General features: G+C 58.7%; 2 protein-coding genes across 4 annotated transcripts in view; one reads left to right on the top strand and one right to left on the bottom strand.

The window, feature by feature from the left end:
• NEK6 (NIMA related kinase 6) overlaps positions 1 to 21,149 on the top strand; it is a 74,304-nt gene extending 53,155 nt beyond the window's left edge. For all 3 annotated transcript variants that reach the window (XM_016137424.2, XM_016137425.2, XM_016137423.2), the window contains exons 7-10: positions 314 to 421; positions 10,483 to 10,577; positions 17,151 to 17,264; positions 20,533 to 21,149. In XM_016137424.2, coding sequence (XP_015992910.1) covers positions 314 to 421; positions 10,483 to 10,577; positions 17,151 to 17,264; positions 20,533 to 20,643 — 428 coding nt within the window. In that variant the 3' untranslated portion in view covers positions 20,644 to 21,149. The remainder of the gene's footprint in view (positions 1 to 313; positions 422 to 10,482; positions 10,578 to 17,150; positions 17,265 to 20,532) is intronic.
• A 1,946-nt stretch (positions 21,150 to 23,095) lies between these two features.
• The window catches only part of PSMB7 (proteasome 20S subunit beta 7), a 53,731-nt gene continuing 51,650 nt past the window's right edge, over positions 23,096 to 25,176 (bottom strand). Inside the window, exon 8 of the mRNA XM_016137427.2 lies at positions 23,096 to 23,335. Coding sequence (XP_015992913.1) covers positions 23,224 to 23,335 — 112 coding nt within the window. The 3' untranslated portion in view covers positions 23,096 to 23,223. The remainder of the gene's footprint in view (positions 23,336 to 25,176) is intronic.

Here is a 25,176-nt window from a genome sequence, read left to right as displayed (position 1 = left end):
AGGTTGCTTCACTGATGCCTCCGTTCGTCCATCCCACCCGCGTTTACCCGTGTCTGCTGTGGTGAGGCACTGCCGCAGTCACCACGGGACAGCGCCGGGGACCGCACTGAGCGCTCCTGCCCTTGGCACGCAAATTCTCAGAGTGTATGAGTGCTTGCGTGAGTGAGTCAGTGAGAGGGAGGGAGGGAGCAGGACAGGACCCAGGGATGGGCCCCCCAGCACCAGAAGGGCCCACCATCACTGCCCAACCCCAGGCCGCCTCCTCCTGGCTACCCCTCAGACCCGCCTCAACCCCCTTCCTCTTCCCCTGCAGACATCAAGCCGGCCAACGTGTTCATCACGGCCACGGGCGTCGTGAAGCTCGGCGACCTTGGCCTGGGCCGCTTCTTCAGCTCCGAGACCACCGCAGCCCACTCTCTAGGTAAGGGCGTCCAGCAGCCCCCAGTCCTTGGTGACTCTGGGGGAGACGTGACATCCTCCCCACAGTGCCTTTGGTTAGTTTGTGCAGGAAAATATCTTTTCGAACTCCGGGTGTTTTTTGCTTCTTCAGAACGGTGAGCCAGAGGGAGTGACCGGAGCCTCGAGGGGCCCCGGTTGGGGCTTCCTCGCATCCCCGAGGCTCCTCACACCCCTCCCCGGAGAGGCGGGCTGAGCCCCCTCTGCGGAGCGGGCGCCCGTGGCTGTGTCGTGGCACGCGGGAGTCGTATCGCTCTCCGTGCCGTGTCCTGTTCCGCCGCACAGGCACGCCGCACCCGGCCCATCCCCCGCTGGCGCATGTTTGCGCTGCGTCCGGTTTTGAAGCCGTGGGGGATGAACGCCTGCCTAGGAGGACCTGACGTTGTAGCCGGAGCGTGAGGAGTGAATGGGGGGGGGGGCGGGCAGCGAGGTGCGAATTTGGTGGAACGAGCTGGAAAGTGGCGTCTGCAGGACCTCGGGTGGCAAGGAAGGTGGCGGGGCTGCGAATGCCGAGCTCAGTGGGTGGGCGTCATCCCAGGGGTTTGGCGCGCCGGGCCGGCCTGGGAGGAGACTGGGTTGGGTGTGCGTTTCGGGTCACGTGAAGCAGTGGCGAGCTTGGAACCCATGTGCTGGCTACGTAACTGAATGTGCAACTCGAAACAGTGGACACTGGAGAATTTTATGTTTAGCTGGAATAGAGAAGCCAGCAAAGCCCTCCAGTGGAGCGTGGGTGTAGCTACCCTGTGCAGAACAGGCATATCAGGGTTGAACCAGGGCCGGCTGGGCACGTTGCAGAGATAGGGACCCTTTTCCCAGAGCCAGTTTCCGGCTCTGTGGGGTGGTGGTTGCAGGGGCGGGTGCTCCCAGGCTCTCCTTCCTCGAAAGCCACTCTGTTCCCCACTCCATGGCCCCAGCCAGTGTCTCCCATCCTCTGACCCCGAGAGCCTGCTGCAGGCCGTGAGTACACACGGCATCTGGTGACGGCGGAGGTGCTTTCTGGAAGACACGGCTTCCGGGTGGAAACTGTCACTATTCATACAGGTCCCAATGGCTTAGAGGCTCTCAGGGTACAGCACACCGTCAGGAGGAATGTGCTGACTCTCGAGATCAGCAGCTCCGAGCCGCTTATAGGAGTGCGTGTGTGCGTGTGTGCGTGGTGGCTTTGGAACTCTCCACTCCGTCCGACCCTAGAGGGTACCTGGCATGCTGCTGGTCTTCCTCTAGCTCAGGAAGGATGTGCAAAGCGCCAGCATCCCATGACACTTCATGACACTTCTTTGTTCACGCCTCAGAGAGCCGCGAGGGTCTGTAGGATCTTTCCTTCGTGACAACGAGGAATGTGAAGTCCAGGGAGCTTGAGTGCCGTTTCTGAGTCATGGGGTGGCAGAGCCAGGACTAGCATGCAGGCTTCCCATTGCACAACTCAGGCTCCCTGCAGGAGACCAGGGTCGGAGGCCTTGGAAGATAACGCTGGACCTCCTCCTGGAGCCCAGCCACCAGCCCCTGCTCCTGGGGGGCGGACCCCTTGCCTTTCCCAGTCCCCTCAGACACTTCTCTTCATGAAAATCAGTATGTCTGTCAGTTTGGGACTGTTTACCTCTGTGTCTTAAGAGTTTCAAAAAGGCTGGAAACTCAAGGGAAACCGTCAAAGGGAAGAGTTAAAGCCACTGCCTACTGTCCCCCTCGGTCAGGTCCCAGCCCTTCTTTGTCCCACTGGGGAGAAGGCTGTGGTGCTCGTCAGAGCCGGTTAAGATCACATCATTAGGAAGGGGCAGAAATGCGGGCTCGTCCGCCAGTGTGAGTTTATCGACTTGGACTGCTGCACTTATTATATTAATGAGAAGGAATTGGAGCTGGGAAAGGCCGCCCGTGGAAGCCGGGTTCTTCCCGAGGCCTCTGGGTAGTTGGTCCAGCCTCCTGGGGCCGTGTGCCCAAGTCCAGGACACGTTCCCAGGACCGAGGGCCAAGCGCCATGGCAGTGCCAGCACAGAGCCAAAGCCCAGGGCCTGAAGGCTCCACGCAGCGGGGAGGAAGACCCTTTTATCCCCAGCGAGGTTCTGCAAACAGCGAAGTCTCGCACACACGTTTGGTCGGGCGCGAGGCTGAAGTAATTGCCACTGCATCGTGACTCAGGAAGGAAGCATGGGGCAGAGGCGTCTTCGTACCCACGCATGGGTTTGAATTATGCATCTGTGCCATCCGCGCACGCACCTACTACGTGGGGATGCCGTGGCGGCAGCCGCATTGCCCTGGCAACCACCTCGTCTCCGGGGCTGCTGACCCAGGGCCGCGCTTATGCAAATCCCATCTCCCCCTGCTTCTCCCTCCTCCAGCCCCCGCCCGGCCTCTGTATTTGCTAACACGAGGCTGGCATGAAAGGGCATTAGTCATGCCACGGCCAGGCTGACAGGTGCGGTACCCAGCGGTGGCAGCGCGGCTGCCTCGGCGTCAGGGATAGGAGCCGTAATTAGAGCGAGGAACAGAATGAGCGTCAGACGAATTACCAGGCAGCAGATCATATTTGTCAGGAAGGATTGCATACATAAAAATTAAGTGACAGTACACGCCGGCGTAATGAAAGAAAAATGAAAGATTTGCCTACACGCAGCTCACAAGCTACAAGCAAGTGTCTCGCTCCGAGCCACGGCAGCGGCAGCGAGACGAGCTGTGGGGCTGGGAGAGCAGGCCCTGCCTCCTCAGCGGTGCTGACAAGGCCGCCTTGGGCCGGGGTCGGGGGTGGGCGTGCAGGCCAGCTCACGCCCAGGGCCGCGCAGGGCCTCACACCGCCTCTCGGCGCTGGGGGTACAGGTCAGGTACAGAGGTACAGGTGAGGTACAGAGGTCAGGGTGGCACGGTGTGGGGGCGGGGAGAACCCTTTCCTGAGGCCCCACCGTGTGCAGGCACAGTGCTGGGCTCTGTGACGAAACTGTGCCGAGGACCCCAGCGTCCCCGGGGGCCTGGGACCGCCCCGGCGCCCCCCAGGGCTACCCCCTTCACTTCAGTCCTCTGTCGTCTCCAAACTCACCGAAGAGGTGAGTTAACAAAGAAGACGAGGTGTAAAATAGATTTGGAAAACATTTTGCTTTAAAAACTCATCCCACCAAGGCTTATCGTCCCCATCGGACAGATGAGGAAACCAAGGCCCCGAGAAGGGAGACCACATCCCCGCAGTCGCCTGGCGGGTGGCGCGGGAGCCCTTGGGTGTCGGTTCCTCCCCAGGCGCAAGGCCGCAGCGAGCTGGGAGGGGCGTGGCGAGCTCTCTGGGTGCAGCAACACCAGGGCACCGAGCGCCCGGCCGCTCCACGGGAAAAGCCCGTCCGGCCTCACGGCCGTGGGCCACGTGGGACCTGGGCCTTGCCCTGGGCCGCAGGGAAGGAACCTGGAGCCTCCTCTCCTCGTCAAGTGCCAGCACTCCCACGAGTGCGCCCGTGTCTGGCACCAGGGCGGCCCCGTGGAGCATTCGCCAAGTCGGTGATGGTCCCCACAGCCAGGCATCCCTGGGGACCCCGGCAGTGTGGTCACAGAGCCCCGTGTAGTTAGATGCGTGTCTCGGGGCCTCCTCCCGCCCTCCCCGGTAGCCGAGGACACCTGGGAATAATGGGCCCCGAAAACCTGCTTCAGCAGGGAGACCCGAGGTTCTGAGTGCAGACACCTGGGAGGTCGCACCTGGCTGGTGGGCGGCACCTGCCTCATCCACTGCATTCCTGGCATTTTCAGGGGCACAAACTGTGGGAACAAGAAAAGCTAACGCCAGGGAGGAAAGGGGAGGGTCTTAAAGAGACAGCAAATGAGGAATCGATGGATCAGGCCCAGAGATGCAAACTCCAGCTTGCCCATTCATTCACAGAGGAAGGTTCCTTCATTCCTTCACTCAAGGGCTGGTGTTGACCCCAGCCCAGGCACTGCGAGGGCCCCGCCCTCTGGGGCTGACGGCCTGCGGGAGAGCCATGTAGAGTCCTCACCTGGAACCAGGAATCCCGTCCAGGGTCTTCATTGAGCGCTCCAGCCACCTGGCGGTGGGAGTCATCTCAGCAGTTTGGCAGAGGAGGAAGCCCAGGTGCGGCGAGGGGAGCACCTTTGTGAGGCCGGCCTGTGGGCAAGGGTGAGGGCCGGGCGTGGCCATGTGCCTCGCGAGACTTCCTGAGCCATCTTGGATGAGACCCCGGTACCTGGACGCACGGGGTGCTGTGTAGAGTCCCAGAACTGAGCCACCGGACCGTCGCATCTGTTAGGGGTGCTCCGTGTGGGGACTAGAGAAAGGCAGAGATCTGTAGGAGCGTAAACGACCTGAAATTAAGTCAATGTCAGTTAAAGGACAGTGTTTTCCCGACATTGCTGCTTCTCCTGAGGGCTTGTATCGCTGGCATGGCGATGGGCCAGCTTGTAATTAATTTAAGGAAAACTCGATAATAAGCAGTGACACAGGTGAGCCTGGAAAAGTGCGTGTGCGTGTGCGTGTGCGCGTGTGCGTGTGCGTTATGTGTTGCTGCCTGAAGATCCAGCATTGCAGGGAGCAGGGAGACCTCAAATGCCAGGCTGACGACCTGGCCTTTCGCCTTTGGGGGATGAAGAGCCAGCTGGGCATGGGGGCAAGAGACGTGGTCCCTGCCCTGGGGGGCGGGGGATGGGGGATGGGGCAGGACAGGAGGGGCTAAGCCGTTGGTCCTCCAGGTACAGGAGGTGGGGCCGCTTTGGCAGCAGCAGGGGTTTTGAGGGGCGGGGACACCGGCAGGATGTGGCACCTGGTTGCATATTGGTGGGCAGGAGTCTCGCCAGACTGGGGCATGGAGAGATGAAAATGCACCTCACACTGCCCGTCACCAAGGGAGCTCCTTGTGGGGTGCTAGAACCTCCCCGCTTCTTCCCTGCCACCCTTGGCCCGCCTTCCCTCAGCCCACTCGCTCCCTCCTGGGGTCTCTGGGCAGTGCGTCCTTCCCAGGGCCCTTCGACCCACATGTCCAGAGCTCCAAAGGTGGAGAAGGACCCCAGGGACCACCAAGTTCAACCCCTGCATTTCACTAATGGGGAAACTGAGGCTAAGAGGGAGCTCAGTTGTCTTCCAGCGAGTGGTTGAAGCAGGGTCAGACCCACTGGGTGCAGCTCCCAGTCCTTCCGCGCCTCCGCCCGTGCCATCCGGGATCCCCATGGAGCACCCCCTGAACCCCCAGTGGGTGCTGGTGACAACCCCACGTTTCTCCAGCCATCTTCCACACCACCACGTGGGGAGGAAATGCAGCCCACAGACGCCAACTTCTCCTTCATGGGAAATCTTTGTCTTTTTCATAGCTAACAAACATGTTTCAAGCACCGCGAGCATTTCCAACCACGGCAAAGTTTGTTTTTTGACAGGAGTGGGCGCATCTGGGAGAAGCGGGGGCCCCTTTAATCAGCCTCCGCTTTGAGGTCCCCAGCGCGTTCTCCTCTGATTTCTGCCCAGTTGGAAATCTGGGCGTTCTAGGTAAAGACGGGGAAGGTCAGGTTTCTTAGGCTCCTCTTTCATATGTGGAGCTCGTCCCCCCACTGTGAGGAGGGAAAGGGGGGAGGGGTTCCAGCCCGCAGGTGTGACTGACAGGGAGGTTGCTGGGAGGGGATGTGAGGCCCAGGCTGTGTAGCTCCCTCTCTGTCACACTGTGCTGCTGCGAGCCTGCAGAGGACCCCCCGGGGCAGGACGCGAGGGGGCAGCTCCCCTTGCCAGCTTCTCCCACTCTTCCCCAGGATCGCCACTGCCCACCCCGCCCCGCCCCCCGGGGTTTGGGCACACTTCCTGCAGGGCCCGCTGCAAGCTTGGAACTCCTTTGAAGTCTCTCGTCTTATCTTTAAAACTCCATGAAGTTGTGCATTATGCTTCATGTTCGACTATCTGTCGTCGGTATAAAAATCGAGTTTTATAAACTTATTCCTGGGAAAAGCTGGCGAAACAGAGGGAAGTGCTGTGTTCACCCCCTGCAGCTTCCAACACCCCTGAAACACGTTGAGGACCCCACCAATGAGGCAGAGCACCCCAACTTTAAGACTCACAGGCCAACGTGGGTCAGTGGACTGGAGGGTCCGTCCAGAGGTGGGGAGAGGAGGACCCCGTGCCTGGCAGGGACAGCCCGAGCTTCCGTCTGCTGATGCTTCGTAAATTCATTTGTTCCATTGATGTTTCTGAGCATCTGAAGGACGGATGGACGAGTGAGGCTTTGTACAGCTCCTCTCAGACTGCGACCTGCACCAGGACCCCCGGCAGCTTGTGGGAGAAGTGGCCGTCCACGTCCCAGCTCTGCAGGTTCTGACCCCACAGGTCAGGGGCGGCACAGGCAGCCAGATTTTAAACGAGCTCCTCTAGGGGATTCGGCTGCAGCCACTGGTCAGTCCAGCTTTTCCTTGATCAACTGGCTCCTTCTAGATGCTTCATTGGACGGGCAGCTCACTACCTTCTAGGCGCACCCGGCACAACATTGAATATAGATGGCTCGACGGATGGAGAATGAGTAGGTCATGGATGGACAGTCAATTATGGATGGATGGATAATGGATGGATGGAAGACAGATGGATGGATGGACAGACTAATGGATGCCTGTATCAATGGCGTCTGCAGCTCTGGCATCTTAGAAGAAAGTCCAGATTATATTTGGGTTGTTTGCCTTTTTTTCCTTACACCAGTGGAAAGTGGGGTAAAAGCAGAAAGAGCAGTGACGAGGTAGACGGTTGGGTGGAGAGCAGAGGGGAAGGGGTGATGCACCCCCTAACCTTTCTCCCCCGTGTGCCTCAAGGCTCTCACCACAAGCAGGGATCCGGAGCCTTGACAGAGGGGCAAACCAAATGTCCAGGCCACACTGAGCACCCAGCTCTCACTGGCCAAGGGGAGGGGCGGCTTCACTGGACCTTAAAGATGCTCAGGAGGATCAGGGACCAGTATGTGCAAAGGCACAGAGGCGGATGAAGAGCAGACTGGTGTCGGGACTGGGGGGGTGGCGTGCCAGGTGGGGGACCTCAAGCAGGGGCCAGGTAACTCAAAGCCTGGCCACTCTGCAGGTCACCTCTCCTTTGAATCCCTTCCGTAGAGGCCCCGGGAAATCTAAAATGAGCAGAGGATAAAACCGATGGTGGCAAGAAGTGTCAGGGCCGGCCTGCACCCCCAGTCAGGACGAGGGGAGCCAGGGGTCTTAAAGGAGAGGTGCAGCCAGGCAGTGGACACTGCCGTCCCCCAGTGGGGACAGGCCCTCCGAGCTCCAGCTCCCCCACCGCCCTCACTGTCTCCGTGTGTAGCCCGCCAGCCCCACGTGGCTGTTCCTTGTGGGGGGGGGGCGGCGGGTCTTGGCTCGAGGGTACATCCATCCACAGCACCCTGGACCCTGGAATCACTTACGGCTTGGTCTGAGGCGTTTGCCGTTAATCGAGAACCGCGTGGATGTCACCCTGTGGTTTGGATATGACAAGTCGTTCATTTCGTACTTGCCCGTTGTTTTGCTCCCTCATGAGCAAAATATACCAGGGTCTGCCGCCGGAAGTCACTGTTTGCTGATAGAAGTCCCTGCAGATTCATGCGTTAACGGACAGCTCTTTCTGCCGAATAGCAATGAACCCCTGATTTCAGCCATAAAGTATGCATACATTTCTCAAACCACGTGTTCAAGCGATGGCTGCTGTCCCTGTTCAGGGATTATTGCCATCGAAGGGTGCTTGGTGTCCTGATAAAGCCATAATGAGGTAGTCCCTCTCGGGCAGCCATCGGTTAAGTAAACAGGGCCTTCCGCTGCAAGAACAAAGCGTGAATGCTGACGTGTGCTGATAACACGGATGGAGTCATTGACTCTGCGAGTAGCCGCTTACTAGGTGCCCGCTGTGACCTGTGACCTGGTCCTGGGCGGGGCGCTGGGACCTTTGGTGAACAAGGTCATGCTCCCGCGGAGCCTGAGGCGGGGGTTTCCGACACCTCACAGCCGCTACCACTCCGGCATGACAGAATTTCTCCTACATCTCCGGCAAGAAAAACAAGAAGATGAAGTTTTCAAGCAGCTAAACGCTTTCGCTATAAAGGACTATCCTGGATTTTGAGATTGAGTTTTCTATTATCTGGGGGTTAAAATGTCTTTTCTTTTAAAAATAATATGTGACACTAAGTGGTAGTTGGGGTTTTGAGTTTTTTAAACACTTTACCCAGCAAAATTTAGTTGCCCCAAAACATCTTTGGCCCACGAAGTCCTGAAGCTTGGTGCCCTGCGTTGGGGCACCAAAGCCTTCCAAGTCCAGCTTGCCTGTCCTCCCGGGGTCCCGTGCTGCTGGCCATCCTCCTTCCTCGGGTCACGAGCCACATCTCAGGTGCAGCCTCTGCCACGCTGGACTCCAGCTGCCTGCACAGACTCTGGCTGAACGGCGGCCATCACTGTCTCATTGCCATGGTCCCTCCAGACCCCTGGAAACGGCCTGTGTAAAATCTGGTCCCAAAGCCTCCAGAGCCTCATCATCTTCCAAACGGACCGAGATCAGGCTCTCGGGGTAGCCATGCAGATTCCTGGGCCTGTCTTCAGCCCTTCTACATCAGCCCTTCTGCTGCACCTTGCAGAAGGGGAGCATGGTGCCCTGCTTTGGGGCACCAAGGCCTTCCACGTCCAGCTTACCTGTCCCGCGATGGGGAGCTCCCCTCCTCCCGGAAAACCCTCCCATCTCGCCACAGTGCTGGGTCTTTGAAAGCGTGTGCCCCCTCTGCCTTTTCATCGAGATGCGATAGGTGTTACAGGAACCTCCCTCGAGCCCTTTCCGGATCGCTGCCCCCCGAGAGGGGCTTTTCCTGTTCTTGATAAAAAGGGAATCACAGTGCGTGTTCCTCTGTGCCTGGCTGCTTTCCTCCACCGCTATGTCTGCGAGATTTGCCCCTTTTCGTGGCATGCAGCTGAGGTTCGTTCTTGTTCGTGGCTGTTGAGCATCCCGTTGCGTGACTAGACCCCGTTGTCAATCTATGCATTCTACTGCTGATGGACGTTTGTTTCCAGCTCCTGCTCGTTACCAGTAAAGCCCCTTTGCACATTTTTGAGCGTATCTCTTGATGGGCGGAAGCACTTATTTCTGTTGGGCATATATATATATATATATATATATATATATATATATATATATATATATCTCAATCATTTTACCTTTAACCATTCAGGTAGTGGGTGGCAATACCTCGCTGTGCTTTTAATTTGCATGGCTCTGATGAGTAATAAGGCAAATTAACAGTTTCCTGTGCTTGCTTATCAGCCATTTGGATATGTTCTTTGGGAAGTCCCGCTTCGAGCTGTTTGCTAATTTGGGGGAAGGGGTTGTTCGTCTTTTACTTATTGATTTTAGAGCCGTTTTCAAGTATATTCTGTATGCGAGGCCATCGTTGGGTATACATGTTGACACCGTTTCCTCTTGGGCTGTGCCTTTTAACTCTCCAAGTGGTCTTTCGGTGAACTGAAGTTTCTTATTTTAATGAAGGCCACTGAATCAATCTTTCCCCTTATGGTTAGTGTCTTTTCTGTCCTGTTTAAGAAATCTCGGCCAACCCCAAATCCGGACCTGCCGGTCGGTGCCAGCTAAGGGTGGCGGCTAAGAACTCTGTTTCTGGTGCCCGAAGATCTGGGTTTGAACCCCAGTCCTGCTGCTTTCCTGAGCCTCAGTCTCTCCATCTGTAAAATGGGGGTGCCTCCTCATGGGACTGTTAGGGCCAGGAACGAGCTAACAACACGTGCGATACGCTTGGTCAGCGTCGACAGTGGTGGGCCTCCTTCCCCTGTCGAGAGCTTTATCCGGACCCTTCTAAGGAGATTCAAGCAGTCGCCTGAAAGGACCCTTGGCCACTTGCTGCCCAGAGCCCGGCTGCCCAGCCCCCTGTCCCCAGGGGCTGTTTGTGCCCTGCCAGGGTGGGAACTTCCCGTCTGGCTCAGCCCTCTCATTTGAAGGAGGGGGGGAGGGAGAAGGGCTGCCCAGGGTCCCAGCGAGGCCGTGCCCTCCCCTCCCCCACGCCCACGCATCCTGCACAGCGCCTAAGCACCCACCCCCTTGCTGTGTTTCAGTGGGGACGCCGTACTACATGTCACCGGAGAGGATCCACGAGAACGGCTACAACTTCAAGTCTGACATCTGGTCCCTGGGCTGCCTGCTGTACGAGGTGGGCCCGGCCGTGTTTCGCGGGGCCCGGGGCTGCGTGGTGTCCGCCTGTGGCATTGACACCGTCTGGGTCCCATCCTCCGCCCCGTCTGGTCCGGCATCTCCCTGATCAGCGGGAGGAGGATGTTGGCGGGGTGGCCAGCGGCAGGCCGGGTGCTGTCCCACCCCCAAGCTGCTCAGGCCTGGGAAGGGAGACAGACTAGAAGCCGACGGGAAGCTCAGCGTCTGCTTCTGCTTGGAGCACAGGCCGGGGCATCTAGTGGCCCCAGGTACCTACTGCACCAGCCCCGGTTTCCCTGGTAACCGGGCTGGTTGTGTTTCCTGTTTGTCCTTCACCCGTGGGCCAGGCCCTATGTGGGGTGCCCACCTGGGTGGCTACAGTGGATCGGGAGTGCAGAGCAGCTCCTGGCTGCGTTGTGTGTCCTTCCCCGAACCCTGTCTCTCCCCACACCCCCAATGGCCAGGTGGTTTCTGCTGGGAGCTTTGGGCGTAGGGAGGGTGGGGGTGAGCTTGGGAAGGAAAATGGAGGGAGGAAGTTTGGAGGGGGTTCAGTGTCTTTAGCAACAGAAGAGATGAAAGTCAGAACGGTCTTCAGCAAGGACAGGGCGCCCCGTGTACCCGCACACTCACGCCAGCCCCAGCTTTGCCGAAAATGAATTACAACCAGGTGGCAAAGGGGTCGGGGAGTCTCTGGGTCGCATACAGCCTCTGTGACACGGGTGTCTGTCACCCAAGATGAGGCATGACTCCGGGTCTCTCCACCACACCGCTGAGTCCAGGTGCCTCGGGCGAACACTGACCACCGAGGCCACCGAGGCCGCTGACAAAGCCAAGCACAGGTCATGCATTAAGCGGGCTGTCCCTGGGCTCGACACCCCGCATCAACAGCCCTGACCTGGGACGGGGCAGGGGCTTCTGACCCACCTCTAAGTGGGCATCATCCACCGGGCGTCAGTCCCGAGGTGGACGGGCTTTTGCTCTGTGTCTCCCAGGACCAAGCAAATGCCCTCCGCGTAGCTGGAGGCCAGGGGGTGCCATGCTGGATTAGTGTGTGTGCGTGTGTAATCACTTACCTGTGGTAATGTGAGTGAGAGACATGCAAGGTCCTAGTGTGGGTTCAGAAGCACCTGAGTTCAAAGCTCGGCTCCCCACTCAGCTCCTAAAGGCCCCAAGGCAAGTCAGCACCCCCAGGAGCTTCCGGTGACCCAAGTATAAAATGGGGTCACACCCCGCCCCACCGTGAGGAGTGAATGGCGCCTGGCTCAGAGGAGGCCCTGGGGCAATGCGGGTTAGGTCTCAGAAGTGTTATCTGTCCCTCCTAGCTGTCCACAGCCGCTGACGCTGACCGGTGCAGGCCCAGCAGTGGTCGGCGTCTGCTGCCCGCCTCTGAGCGAGGCGCTGCAGCCGGCCACCTTTCCGTTTTTGCTTTGGCCAAGGGGAAGCCAAAGGACAGCGTGTCTTCCTTCCCCATGGACGTCTCAGCTTTGGCCTCCTGCCCGTGTAGATATTGTCCCTGGTCCAGATGCTTCGGTCTTTATTTTTCCATTCGTGTTTGGGATTTTCGTAAGGTGTGTCCTGCTCTGTGAGCCATGAGGGTCTCTAAATGTAAACCACGCCTGGCCGCCCAGGGCAGGACGGGGACGCACGTCCCCAGGGCCGGCGGGAGGACGGCAGCTGGCCTTTAGCAGGAGGGCTGACCCTACTCCCTGCCTGAGCCCTTGTCCCAGATCCTAGAGGCAGAGGCAGCCTGTGCTGGCCCACACGGCCCGCCCCGGTGGCTTCCCGGCCTGGCCCGGAACGGTCCTCGTCGTGTCTCACACGGCAGCATCCCTTAGCGGCTCCCGGCATGGAGGCGCTGGGTCGCCGGGTTGACTTATTTGTTGGCAGTGTGCGGGGCCACGCAGTTGCAGCCCGGGAGGGACACATTGGCAGTGGGAAGTCAATGAAATCAATCAAGTCCTTGGGGCATTGATGTCCTTGGGGACAGTGGGTGCTGATCTCAACCTCATGGCCCCGGCCCTCCCACACAAAAAGGGGACGTGGCCGACGTGGCCGGCCGGCCGTGGCCAGCCCCTCTAAGGGCGATGGGCAGCGGGAGCCCTGCCCGGGGCTGCCACCCCGTCCCCACTCCCCCAGCCCTGCGGGGAAGCGAAAGCAGATGTTTTCCCAGCAGACAGGAAGGGAGACGCATCTGAGCCCGGGGCCTGGTAATTGGAAGGAAACACCCCGCAGGCACGGCTGGCACTCCCGCTACGCGGCCCGCGGTGTGTTCTAGGGCGCCAGCCCGCATCGCTGTGGTGGAGGCGGCCCCCACAACCCCCCTCCCCTCCCCATGGGGGACCGGCCTGCCCTTCCTCGCACTCCCGCAAGACTTCTGTGGTCCCCGTAACAGGTCCCCGTAACAGGTCACCGCGAAGTCGATGGCTTCATGCAGCATAAAATTATGCTCTTACCATCTGGAAGCCAGAAAGTCCAAAATCAATTTCAACGGACCGAAGGCCAGGTGTCGTCAGGGCTGGCTCCTTCTGCCGCCGCGTCCCTGGGCCCGGGACCTCGTAGCGCCAGGTCGACATACCCTTCCCTGTGGGGTCAGAGCTCGCCCTGCTTCCCTCTGACAGGGACACGAGTAGTCTTAGTTAGGGCCTCCTGGATCACCTGGGGTGACCGCCCACCTGGAGACCCTCAATTTAATCACACCTGCGAATCCCTTTCGTCATATCAGGGACCACTTTGACAGGCTCCCAGGACGAGGGTGCAGACCTCCTCAGGGGCTGTTATTCAGCCCGCCACACCCCCTTTCACCGAGAACCTCCTGAGGTCACGTTAAGACACTGATGTTGACCCATGGCTAGCGAGGAGCCGCCACAGAGCACTACACCTGGCCCGTGCCCTCAGGGGTGGGCGCCCAGTGGGCTCTATCTCGAAGAGGCTGGCACAGGAGAAACAGGCCACACGACACAGTGGCTGGAGCAGCACCTCCCCGGCCCCCACAGTGAATCGCAAGAATCGCACCAGCCTGGTCACAGCCTTACTATAAGGGAGGCAGCTGAGGCTCAGAGAGGTGGAGAGCCTCCCCAGGGTCACACAGCAAGGAAGCCGCCAAGACCGGCCCTGATCCCCGGGCTGTCTGTCTGTCTGTCTGCCTGTCAAAGCCCACCTTCCTGCGGACAGCAGCCAGGGCCCCTCTCCCTTCTTCCCAGCCTCGGGGGAAGGAGTGACCACGTTCACAGAGCTGCAGGGCCTCCGCCCAGAGCCCCTGCGAGGGGGCGGCCAGGCCGTGAGGAGCCCCGAGCAGCATCAGCAGCCCCTCCTCTGCGTCCAGTGCTCCCAGCAGATGCCGGAACTTGGCGGCGCTGGAAGGCCCGGTGCTTTATTTTCATTACCCAGCACGCCCTGTGGCGGCACCCAGCAGGCTGCCTGGCTCTGCAGAATTTATTTATCTACATGGGAGCTGAAGAAATTGGCTCATTCAGTGCCAGCCCCAGGATCCTCAGCTGGGGGGTCCTTTACAGCTGCCTCCAGGGGCGCGGGCAGGACTGAGACCCAGCCAGAAAGCAGGCCGGGAAGAGCCCGGGGATCCGCAGCGCCTTGTTCAGAATCCTGCTGCGGGATTCTGGCTTGAGCCGGGGAATGGTCTGGACGCCCCCAGCCTCGTGGGGCAGCAGGGCTGCAGACTGCGTGGCAGTTGGCCTCTGGGCTCAGCCTTCACTCCGGGCTGTGCTGGGGAGATGCCGGGTGAGGAGAGGGCCGTCTGAGGCCCTCCCAGGGCGGGAGTCAAAGGCAATCTCTGTCCTCTCTGCAGTCAGGGCCCCCCGCTCCCTCTGACATCTCGGATCACACACCAGTTTCTCTGAGCCGTCCCAGCGGGGCCAAGTGCCCACACGCTCGCCGGCTATGTGTCATCCCGATGATGCCAGACAGAAAAAGTTCTGCATTTGAGGGGCAGCGCTGAGAGCCCTGGCTTTTGCAGTTCTAACGAGGCGACCAGTATCGCCCCCAAAAAGCAAGTCCTCTTCACTTCGACCAGTCAGAGGTGGGTGGTCAGCGGTACGGGGAGATCTCGTCCTCCGGCGTAATCGTTCTAATCCCAGTGTCTCGAGCAGCAGCCCCCGAGGTTCCTTCACAGCCTGACGCCCCTGATCGGGATGGAAGGCCCGTGGCCGGCAGCAGGAGTGGGGAGGGGGGGCGGGGGGGCGACCCTGCTTCCTCCGCTAGAATCCGCTAGAATCCGCATTCACGGAGGAGAAGCCACTGTCAGCAGGAGCCCACTGCCGACCCTGTTCCGGAAGCTTTTCCGAAACAGTGTGGGGAGGGGGCCAGAAAGGAAGGAGAGATGATCTGAAGGAGACGGTGGATATGGGGCTCGCCACCCCTCACCAATTCCTAGGGCCCTTCGGGAATCTCAAACAGCACGTTTTCTGCAAATCGGATCCGACCGGCTTGCTGAAAGGATCGCGCAGTCCCCTCTCGCAGTCAGACAGACGCACGAAAATCCAGGCCCCGCGTTGGTGGGTGGGTCCTTTCTACTTCGAACAGAAGCACTCGGAGGACAAGTCCACCCTCGTCCCTGCCGCAACCCAGAGGGCGACCCGCTCACCCCGAGTGGCCGCGTGGAGCCTCAGCTGCGTTCGCTCGCTGGGGCAACAGATGTCGTTTTGAAACTGCCCGGTTAACCCTTCGCGCCAAGATTCTCATTTTAATCATCGGGAAATGCATCCGCCAGGCAATGCCACTTGGCACACGCAGTTAAAGCCGGCGCCCCCACCCCCACCGCCTGCCCAGGGCCCGGGCCACTCACTCGCTTCATGCGGCCTTCAGGTTCCCACACTCTCGGAGGGCCCTGAACCCCCGGGCGCAGAAGGGGAGAGGTGAGGCTGGCCCTGAACGCCTACCTGGAAGCACTTGGCATGGCCCAGGTACCTTGGCCCTCAGGTGCTTCCTGGACAGACTTCAGACCTGGATCAGAGGGAGCCCCCAAATCTCCAGGCCACACTGCTGCCTCCCCAAGGCCATCTGTAAACTTAAGGACACTGCCCAGGTTCTGAATCCCCCTGGGCACTTGTGAAGGAGGCAGGCCCTGCTCTTGGGGTCACCAGACCTGTTCACAGTGGGGAGCAGAGGATGGGGCAGACCAGAAAACTAAAGCCCATGGGCACCCACAAAGCCAGCTACTACGAGCTCCTCCCTGCCCTGAGATGGGGCTCGCTGGGCCCCCCTCCGGGGCCTGAGGACCATGAGGATTCCTCAGGTGTCCCGATGCCCATCACAGCCAGAGCCCAGGAGCCCTCGGCCACGGGAGCTGTGCACAGTGGCCTGGGCAGCCTGGCCCCTCCAAGGGAACGAGGGCCAGCGGGACAGGCGAGCACAGTTACCCGACGGCACGTCATTAGCAGGAGACGCTGGGCCGTCTTTTGGTAGCAGGCAACAGTGAGCAGGAGTGACAAGCAGCACTCGAATCCCATTGTGGATTGATCAGCAGATGGGGCCGCCACGCGCTGCCGCGGGCCGCCCCCAGCCCCAGCTCCCACGCACCCCCTTTGGGAAAACACCCCCAGCGGCGCTCTGAACGGTGGGGTGGGGAGCCTGGGTGCCCTCCTGCAGGGAGCAGGGGCGCCTGGTCGTTCCCGGACGGAGTGAGAACCCAGCAGGGCTACGGGTCCTCCTGCCCCCCAGCGGCCCAGGAGTGGGCCCGGCTTCGGCGTGGAGCCAGGCGAGGGTGCCACTCGGCTTGCCGCGCCGCCTCTCGTGCCAGCCAAGCCTCGCCACAGCCCCGCAGGTGGAGCCTTTTCCATTTTATGTTCGAGAAAACTAAAGGCCAGACACAGCCAATGACTGCTAAGCCGGGACTCAGGCCAGCCTGAGGTCTGCCCCCCTTCCGCGAGGCAGAGGGTCCCAGGCCCCTGCCTCCAGGGCAGGCCAGCTGGCCCGCCTTCCTCCCCCTGCCTGCCCCGCCCAGCGCTACCTGAGTGTCCAGCTTCTAAGACAGCCGTGGCCAGGCCTCCCGACAGCAGCTCTGTCGTGGGCTGGTAAAAACACCCAGAATGAAAGCTCAGAATGAATGCCTCACTTCCCCCGGCCACGACGCTAGTCCTTAGGTCATTTCCTAAATTTACTGTTTTAATAGACATCCTCCCATGGGCGCCTTTGGAAATATATAGGACGATACACCAGAGAGGACCCGCTGGGCCCAGGCACCAGTCCCCGTGAGCAGAGCCTCTATTTCCCCCTCTGCTCCGTGCACATGACCAAACTCGGTCCTCGAGGGCCGAGGCGTGAGGTGGGGTGTGCACCTGCATGTGGCGGGCCCTCAGACCCTCAGCGTCAGCTGCTCCCCGCTTTCCTTACTGGCTTTACAGTTTTGCCACCGAAACCCTTGCCCCAGCTGATTTGCTCACGTAACGAGGATCAGGTTGGACAGCCCCGTCTGTGAACCCCAGCTTCTTGGGGTTCCGGGGAGATCCTGCTGGCCACAGGCCCGACCATCGTGGTCGTGGTGAGGACCGGAGTGAGTGGTTCCTCTTCCCCGTGGACCTGAGGCTAAACACTCCCGTCTCCTCTCCCCCTCCCCCTGCAGATGGCCGCTCTCCAGAGCCCCTTCTATGGCGATAAAATGAACCTCTTCTCCCTCTGCCAGAAGATCGAGCAGTGTGACTACCCGCCTCTCCCTGGAGAACATTACTCTGAGAAGGTGAGTGCAGCTGCCAGGGCCGGACCTGGCCCCCCACCCCATGGCCTTGTGAGGGAGGGGCAGTTCCTAAACGCCTCGGCTGTGGGGTCGGCTGTGGGGTCGGGGTCGAGCTTGGGTTCCCCTCACGGGGTGGAGGAGGGAAGACGTCCGGGAGCAAAAGCGGATTGATTTTCCTGAGAAGCTCTCATGGACACCAGTGTGGGCCCCGGCAGCAGGACTGTCACTCACCCGCTGGCACGGGAGCCAGCTGCCGCCGGCCCTGTGGGCACACTGCCGCCCCTGTGGCTCCTGACCTGGGGCCCGGTGTGAGGCTTGCCGCCGCAGGTCCCAGAGACAGGCTCCGCTTGGCGTCAGGCAACTAGAGCCAGACGCAGAGGCGGGCGGTGGCAGGGCCCTGGGCGCCCCACACCGTGGCTGGCTGCCGTGGCACTCCCGTGACAGGAAGCCACGGCGTGCAGACTGGTCTCCCTGCTGTCACAGATCTAAGTCCCTCCTCGGGTCGGGATTGTCAGCACTCAACATGAGGCGCAGGGGCTCTGGGCAGACTCTGACGGGTCCGGCCGTGCCGGGTGCTGTGCGGGAGCGTCATCTTCCTCGGGGTCATCACCACGAAACAGGGCCGGTGTTTGCCTTCGCGGGGAACACGTGAGGAGGAAATGGCAGGCTTACGGCACAGCATGGCTCGGGGTGTAGACAGATGCATGGGTTTGCACATTCCCTCCACTCCTCCCAGGCGAGTCACCGAACGTAGTTCTGAGTCTGTGTCCTTCTCTGCAAAATGAGGATCTACTTCGCAGGGTCGGTGTAAGGATTAAGGTGGCGTGTGGCAGGCTCAGTCTAGCACCAGGCCGGCATAGCATTTACCCCACCATCGTAGCTGCTGGCCGTAGTACAAGGCCTGGCTTAAGAGTAAATGCTCAGTAAGCATCAGTTACCATCCTTAATTCTGTTCAAGGTTAAGGCTTATAGAACTATTATTGTTATTTCTGTCCAAGGTCAACAATAGCGGGTATGATGAGGCGTCCGAGACCCCTTTGGGCCATTGCCTCACAATAATAGCATCTCGCATTGATGACCTACTGTGTTGAATCCTCCCCCACCCCATTTTACCAGTGAGGAAACTGAGGCATAGTTGTCCAAGGCCACATAACTTGCATGTGGTAGAGGCAGGATTTGAACCCAGGACCCTTGCACCTCGCCTTGCACCATCCTGTCTTGATGGCACGCCTCTGCAGTAGCTGATGGTTCAGCTGGGGTGAGGTACCGTGTGCAGCTCACGGCAATCCCTCCTCTAAAGGCTCCAAGACTGGAGCAGGAGCAGCCCTTGTCCTCCAGGGACCTGGGCCTGGGCAGGCCAGCCTGCAGACACCAGGTCTCCCAATGTGCTCTAACCCTGTGTCCGGGCAGGTCGACCCACAGGTCGCCAACCGACCACCCTTCTCCCAGCAGCCTTTGTGCTTAAATGCCTTACTCACGGGCTTCACAGACTCCCACGGGACGGAGGGTGAGGGTCAGGAGCACACATCCCTGTAAAGTTGCTCAGGGCACCCTCTCTCACAGCTTTTGGTTCTCTGGGGTGCAGAGTTCAGTTCTTCCGTGAACTTTTAGAGGAAGGACCTATGCTCTGGAGTGGAAGTGGGCAGGAGAGGGAAAACCAGCAAGAGTTCTTGACCAAGTTAATCGTTGCATTTGGTTTTCCTTTTCTCGCCTTCTCTTGAAAATTGGAATTCTCTAACTCTTCAAAAGCAGCTTGGGGCCATGCAACCTGGAGCAAAGCATGCGCCTCAGTTTCCCACCTGTAAGTGGGAACCGTGATCTCTGCCTCACAGATGTGAAGTGGAAGCGAACACATCCGCATAGAGGCTGCAGCCCGCTCCTCCCCCCCCCCCGCCCCCCCCCCCCCCCCCCCGGCCTCAGCCCCTCCACCGCCGAGGGCTCCCACTCCCCCAGGCCCCTGCTTTCGGCCACGCGCGGTGGTTCCAGCCACGTGTCTGGGGGCCAGAGGGGCTTCTTAGCACTGGAGGCCCTCGGCACACCTCACTTTTGAAGTTCTTTCTCCTCTTAGAAATGGAAATAAGATGCTTATACTATTTTTATTTCTCCTGATTTCTGCAATTTTCAAACCAGCACTTATTGTCGACTGCGTGGTCTGCTCAGGTGACCATTGGGGTCACAGACACTTCACCTTAATCCGGTTTCCTTGGATTAAGGAATTGCCTTGAATACTGTGAGATCTCGAAAAGTATGGTCGCATCCCAGGCAGCCTCCGTCTCCAGGAGTGTCCGTGCCGGCCGCAGGCTCAGCTGCGTCTGTCAGGGGCTCCCCGTGGTTAGTGATAAGGCAGTGGACTCCCAGAAAGGCAGCGTGCAGGTTGGAGGGATACTCAGAATGCCTGACCCAGAGGAACCTTGTTTGCAGCCCATACCCCCTCGGGAGTGGCACGTGGCATGTGTACGGTGGGCCCGGGGCCTCCGCATGACCCTTCCGCCCTCCCGGACCCCCCGAGCATGGCTCAGTCCATGGAGCCCCCTCGTTCAGGACCAGCCCTTCTGGCCGGCCGCTGCTCCCGACCAGACCCTGCAGGGCCAGCCAGGCTCCCCAGCAGCAGGTATTTAAATAAGAAAATTGTAGTGAGCCGGCCCAGTGATGCAAGTTAAGATGTAGGCTTTTTAAGGTCATTATTTTAATTACCATTAAAATAATTGGCACTCTGGCTATCAGAAGAGGGGAGGCGATCAGAGGCTCAAGGCGCCCCTCCCCCAGCCCGAGGCGGGCGCAGCCTTCAGTGTCTGTATAATTAAAAGCTCCGTCTTTCATGAGCACAATAAAGAGGCCAGGGGGTGGGCAGACTGCAGCCCTGCTGCATGTTAATGCATTTATTATGATCAATAAGCCCTCGTCTTGAGTTTTGTCCTCTGGTTCGGCATCTGCATGACTGACAGCGTGCGCGCCCGCGCGCGCGCGCGCACACACACACACACACACACACGCCTAGTGTGGGCAATTGGAAAGTTCACAATTATTTGAAAGTAACTCTTGCTCTCAGGGTTTCCAAGCATGGCCTTTGGGACCAGACAAGCCTAGGATTGGGCTTGGCTCTGCCCAGCGACTGACTGTGTGACCGGGCACCCGTCCCTTGTCCTCCCTACGGTCATTCCTCACCTAGTCGCCTCGAGGACTATGTGAGTTACTGCAGACGGAGTGCTGCCACAGGGCCTCAGCGAGGCTGCTTGCTTAAGACTAACACGAGCCATCCTCTCCCTTGCAGTTACGGGAACTGGTCAGTATGTGCATCTACCCCGACCCCAACCAGAGGCCGGACATCGGATATGTGCACCAAGTTGCCAAACAGATGCACGTGTGGACGTCCAGCACCTGACCGTGGGCGCAGGAGGCCTTACCAGAGCCAGCACCTCTCTGCCTTACCTGAGTCTCTTCTCCAAAGCGGCCACCTGGTAGCCTAGATCAACTAAGAGATTTCAGCAGGTTCCTCCAGGGGGGCCGTGCTTTACATCAGATGCTGAATGCAGAGCAGTTAGGGGGAGGGGCGCTGGTCACATGTTCCTGGTGGTCAAATTCAAAAGTCCTTTCTTTAGACTGTGGCGGACAATCTCAGCTGGATTAACAAAGGGGTGTGGATCAGCGAGCCAGGGACGCACCCCTTGGATCTGGACTGTAATGTGAGCCCGTAGAGTAATTCCTTGAGTGACTGGTCAAGGCTGATACTCACAGGAGAACTGCAGGAGACTGCGATTTGCAGTGAGCCTTTGAAAATGGCTAGTAACAGGTTCAGTTTAGCTCTTAGAATCTTTTCAAACATTCAAGCTGTGTGCCTAATTTACTCTCTTGTAAAGGGATAAAGAGAACATAATTTTTTTAAGTGGAGTGGAGATTTTCCTAATATTTTTATCCATGTTTGTAACTCAATGAATAAGGATGAGGAGGACCCAGCATCTGGCGCAGAGCTTCAGCAGACAGACAGTATTTGAGAGGCGGGAGTGTTTTCCATGCAGTCCGGCTCGGCCATCTTCTCCTGAACACCTGTTCTGTACCAGGCACTTCACCTGCCTGAATGCTGGCAGTTCCTTAATGATCAGTGTTAAAGCATTTTTGTCTGTAGGAAGGAAGCATGGCATATGAAAAACATAAAACATGCCCTCGGGCTGTTCTCTGTACAAATTCTAGTTCTGCAGCTTCCTGCCACAGCCCTGGGCAAGTTTCTTAGTCTCTCTGAGCCTTAGTTTCCTCATCTGTAAAAAATGGGACTAATAATACCTACCTTCAGGGTTGCTGACAGAATTTGAAATAAAATATGCAAGTTGTCTAGCACATTGTAGATGATTCAAAAATGGCAGCCACTCAACCCCTTCACAGAATTCAAGTCCGTGAACCACGTTAAGAATTCATGTACAACTGTACTATGTGTAGGAAACCAGAAAGGTGTGCCTTTATTTCTTGTTCCCAAATAGGATTAACTGTGAAGACTAATTTATAAATGTGAACATAAGGAAAACTCAAGCTCTGAAGGAAACAGTTTGAATTTTGCCTTTATACGCAAGTTAATCCTCAAATGGTCTAAGTTGTCGTCCGCCGACTTGGTGACAGTTCCGCCCTCTGGAGCGCGCGCACGCCCGCCCATCCGCTCCGTCTGCGTCCCGGCAAGGTGCTCTGACCGCGGCCAATTCGCTGGCCAGGCCTCCCTGGGGATAAAGGACTTGGGCTGGGCCACCGCTCCGTTTCCTTGTGTGAAATCTGTTCTACTGTAACACTGTCGAGTTTGAGAGATTTTCTTCAGATGCAACCTTTGCTTTGTATGTGTGCTCCATGTCTGAAATAAAATGGGGTAAGGGAGGTTTCTTTTGTGAATGAGTGCGGTTCATCGATAAGTCTTAAGACAGCTTTGCGGTGCAGCACAGTTTCTTGAGGCACTTTAAGGACACAATTTCTCAGGCCCCAGACATTCTGAGTAATCCCGGAATTTTTTCAAGCTTCCCAATAATTTTGGTAGTCATCGGCCAAGTTGCTGCCGTAAATAACTTCACCGTGCTCCCCACCCGCTCCTGGCGGCGTTAACAGGGAAGGCTGGCCCAAGAGCAGGCTCACTCTGGAAAACCTGGTGCTGGCCTCCGCCTCATGTCCCCCAGCCATGCTCCCTCTGGGAGAGTCGAGGCCCCGTCTCCCACCTAGCACCTACCACTGAACGTGTTTCGGGTGCCAGATTCTTTGTAAATACTCTGCTTACATCTCTCAGAGCCCCCACTGTCTCCCTTGGCAGAACCGGGGTTGGACACTGATGAACTCGCTTTCTGCCTGTCACGAGAACGCTTCTGCCTCCTAGGCCCTCTGGAGGCGTACGGCTGCAGCGCTCACGAGGCCGGCGTGTCTGTGAAATGGCTGTTTCCTAACTACTACACACAGTAATCCCTGGAGCATTCCCCCGGCTTCTGTGAGACTTGCCCGGGTGGAGGCTGCCTAGTTTCACGCCACTGTGGCCAACGATCCACCTCCCTGCTTGTTTGTGGGACTGACCATGTCTGACTCTTTCCTAAAAGGCTGTGCTGTACTCATGCTAGAAAAAAAAGAAATAGAAAAACCCTGGGACCACCGCAAGGGAAGGGAAGTCAGCAGAGGGGTGGGGATGACGGTCACCGGAAGAATGGCATAACCCAATCGGACCTCCTGCGGCAGGTGAGGCCCCACTGTCTTCAGGAGGCTCCCATGGACTGGCCCTGGGGAGGGATTAGCATCCTGAAGGGGGGGCCAAGCCGATGGCCTTACCAGCCAAAAGACCCCACTTAATGACCAAAAACCCACACAGCCTCCAGACCTCAGCCAATCAATTTGGTTTTCTTTTTTATTGGGTTTCGTTCAGCAAACATGGGCCGAATGAAGGTCTCACACGGGAGCCTCCACTGCCCCCCATCTTCAAGAGCAGCAACCAGCCTCCCGCCGACACCACTCAGGACGTGTCCATCGTTTGGACTGTTTCTTCCAGCACCTCAATGTCCAGGGCAGTGACTTTTTCGGTGAGGACCGCAGTGGTCCCTTTCTCACACCGGTACCGGCCAAACCTAGGGAGAAGAAAATAACAACGGAGTTAGGATCCCCGCGAGGCGCCCGGTGAGGGGCTGGAGGGAGGGCCCAGTGTTCAGGGAGCAAACAGGCCTGGGCTGGGGTCTGGCCCTCCTGAGTCCTAGCTCTGTGACCCTGGGGGATCCGACGGCCCCACGGCTCATTTCTGTCAGCTCCCCAGTGTGAGCGACAGGGACCCCTGGTAGAGAGGAGTCGCACTAAGATCACACAGCACCTGGCACTCCGACTTCTTTGCCCACCTCGCCATCACCAGAAGATGCTAGAAAGCATCTGGTCACTGGCCTTCAAGCTTCACACTCCCGAAACCAGCAGGAAGTGAATCCTGAGCTGCCATCACCCTTCTCCTGTGCAGCGGCAGCAAGGCTGACCTGCTACCTTAAGCACTTAAAACACATTTGGCAGCATTAACGGCATAAAAATGACTCACAGACAGACTCTGTCCTTGGCATTTTAGATCACACTCTGAAGACTCAGGAGAGTTAACTGTCCCCAGCAGGGAGACGCTGGATCGTCACTAGGACACATCCAGCCCCTTTCCTGGAGTGAATCCCACAGGCTTCTCTGAGCACGAGGCAGTCTATGAGATGCGTATCTGAACTGCTAATTCCCGTGCTGGGACTGAGAACAACACTGTCAAATAGCAGCACAAAGCCAACCGCTCCTCCGCTCTGTTCCCAGCTGGAAATTCCTTCCGTACACCTGGCGTGGACCAACAGACCACGCTGGCTATGCCACGACCACGTGCTCCTCGATAACCCATCCTGTCCAAAGGGCACTGTGCTCAGAGGGGAGGAAGCAGAGAAGAGGGAGATGTTACCGGGCTCTGTATAAACTCCAGAGCGTGTGCAGTGAACACTGGCCGACCTTTGTTTCTGTTAACCCTTCCCGTCCCCGCCACGATCTCCTTCGCGGCAGCACCTTTTAAAGATGTGCTCCCACCACCCCCTACCCCGCTGGTGTGAAGATGTGGCTCCTTCCCTTACACTGGACCCTTAGCCGCCAGAGCCCCACATGGCTCCTATGTGCCCAACCCATCGGAGCCACAGCGTCCGGAGGCTGGGAACACAGAAGCCTGCTCACCATCCTGGGCTATGGCACCTCGTTTCAGCAGCACGCGGGGAGGGCGTCTGCCTTAAACGGCAGCGGCTGGCAGAGCAGGGCTGCGGGGGGCAGAGGAGCCGGCAGGCAGACGCAAGGCTAGGCCCTCACTGGGACTGGGCACAGGATGCCCGCCTGGGCCTGAGGCTCTGCCGCCATCCTAACTGTGCACTCGGGAAAGGTTCCCCTACGCCAGGCGGTACCCCCGCCAGTCAGCCACTGGCAGGAAAGAGGACAGTGAAACGTGAGGCACACCGCAGCAGCGCCCGGGCACCGGGGGGAGCAGCTCCGCCGGGGGCGGGGCACCGACACCTGCTGCGACTGGCCAGCGCCCTCCACGCCGCCTCACTGCGTCTGTTTCTGCTCTTAGGCGTTTACGTCTCCGTTACGCATGTGTGGCCTATGTCCCAAGGGAGCAGGATGAGCCGCTGCTGCACTTGCTTTGAACGAGGCCTCCTGTGCTGCGCGCCCGTTCCTTGTGCAGCCTCAGACACTACTTTTCAATGGCTCAGATGTGGCTTCCAGAATCCTCACCCAACAACACACTGTTCAGCCTGGATGGAGTGTGAGTGTAGCCACCACCTCCTTCCCAAACGCTTCACCGTCAACTTGCTCAGGTCCTGAGCATCTTGAAGGAGCAGGGGAAGCGGGTCTCACAGGGACACTCAGCTCCCGCTTCAGAGAGCCCGGCAAGGCCTGCTTCCCCCACCACAGCCACAGG

Source organism: Rousettus aegyptiacus, unplaced genomic scaffold (assembly GCF_014176215.1).
Source record: "Rousettus aegyptiacus isolate mRouAeg1 unplaced genomic scaffold, mRouAeg1.p scaffold_m13_p_3, whole genome shotgun sequence".
Lineage (NCBI taxonomy): Eukaryota > Metazoa > Chordata > Mammalia > Chiroptera > Pteropodidae > Rousettus > Rousettus aegyptiacus.
The sequence above is the reverse complement of the archived record's forward strand: the minus strand, read 5'-3'. Positions and strand labels throughout refer to the sequence as shown.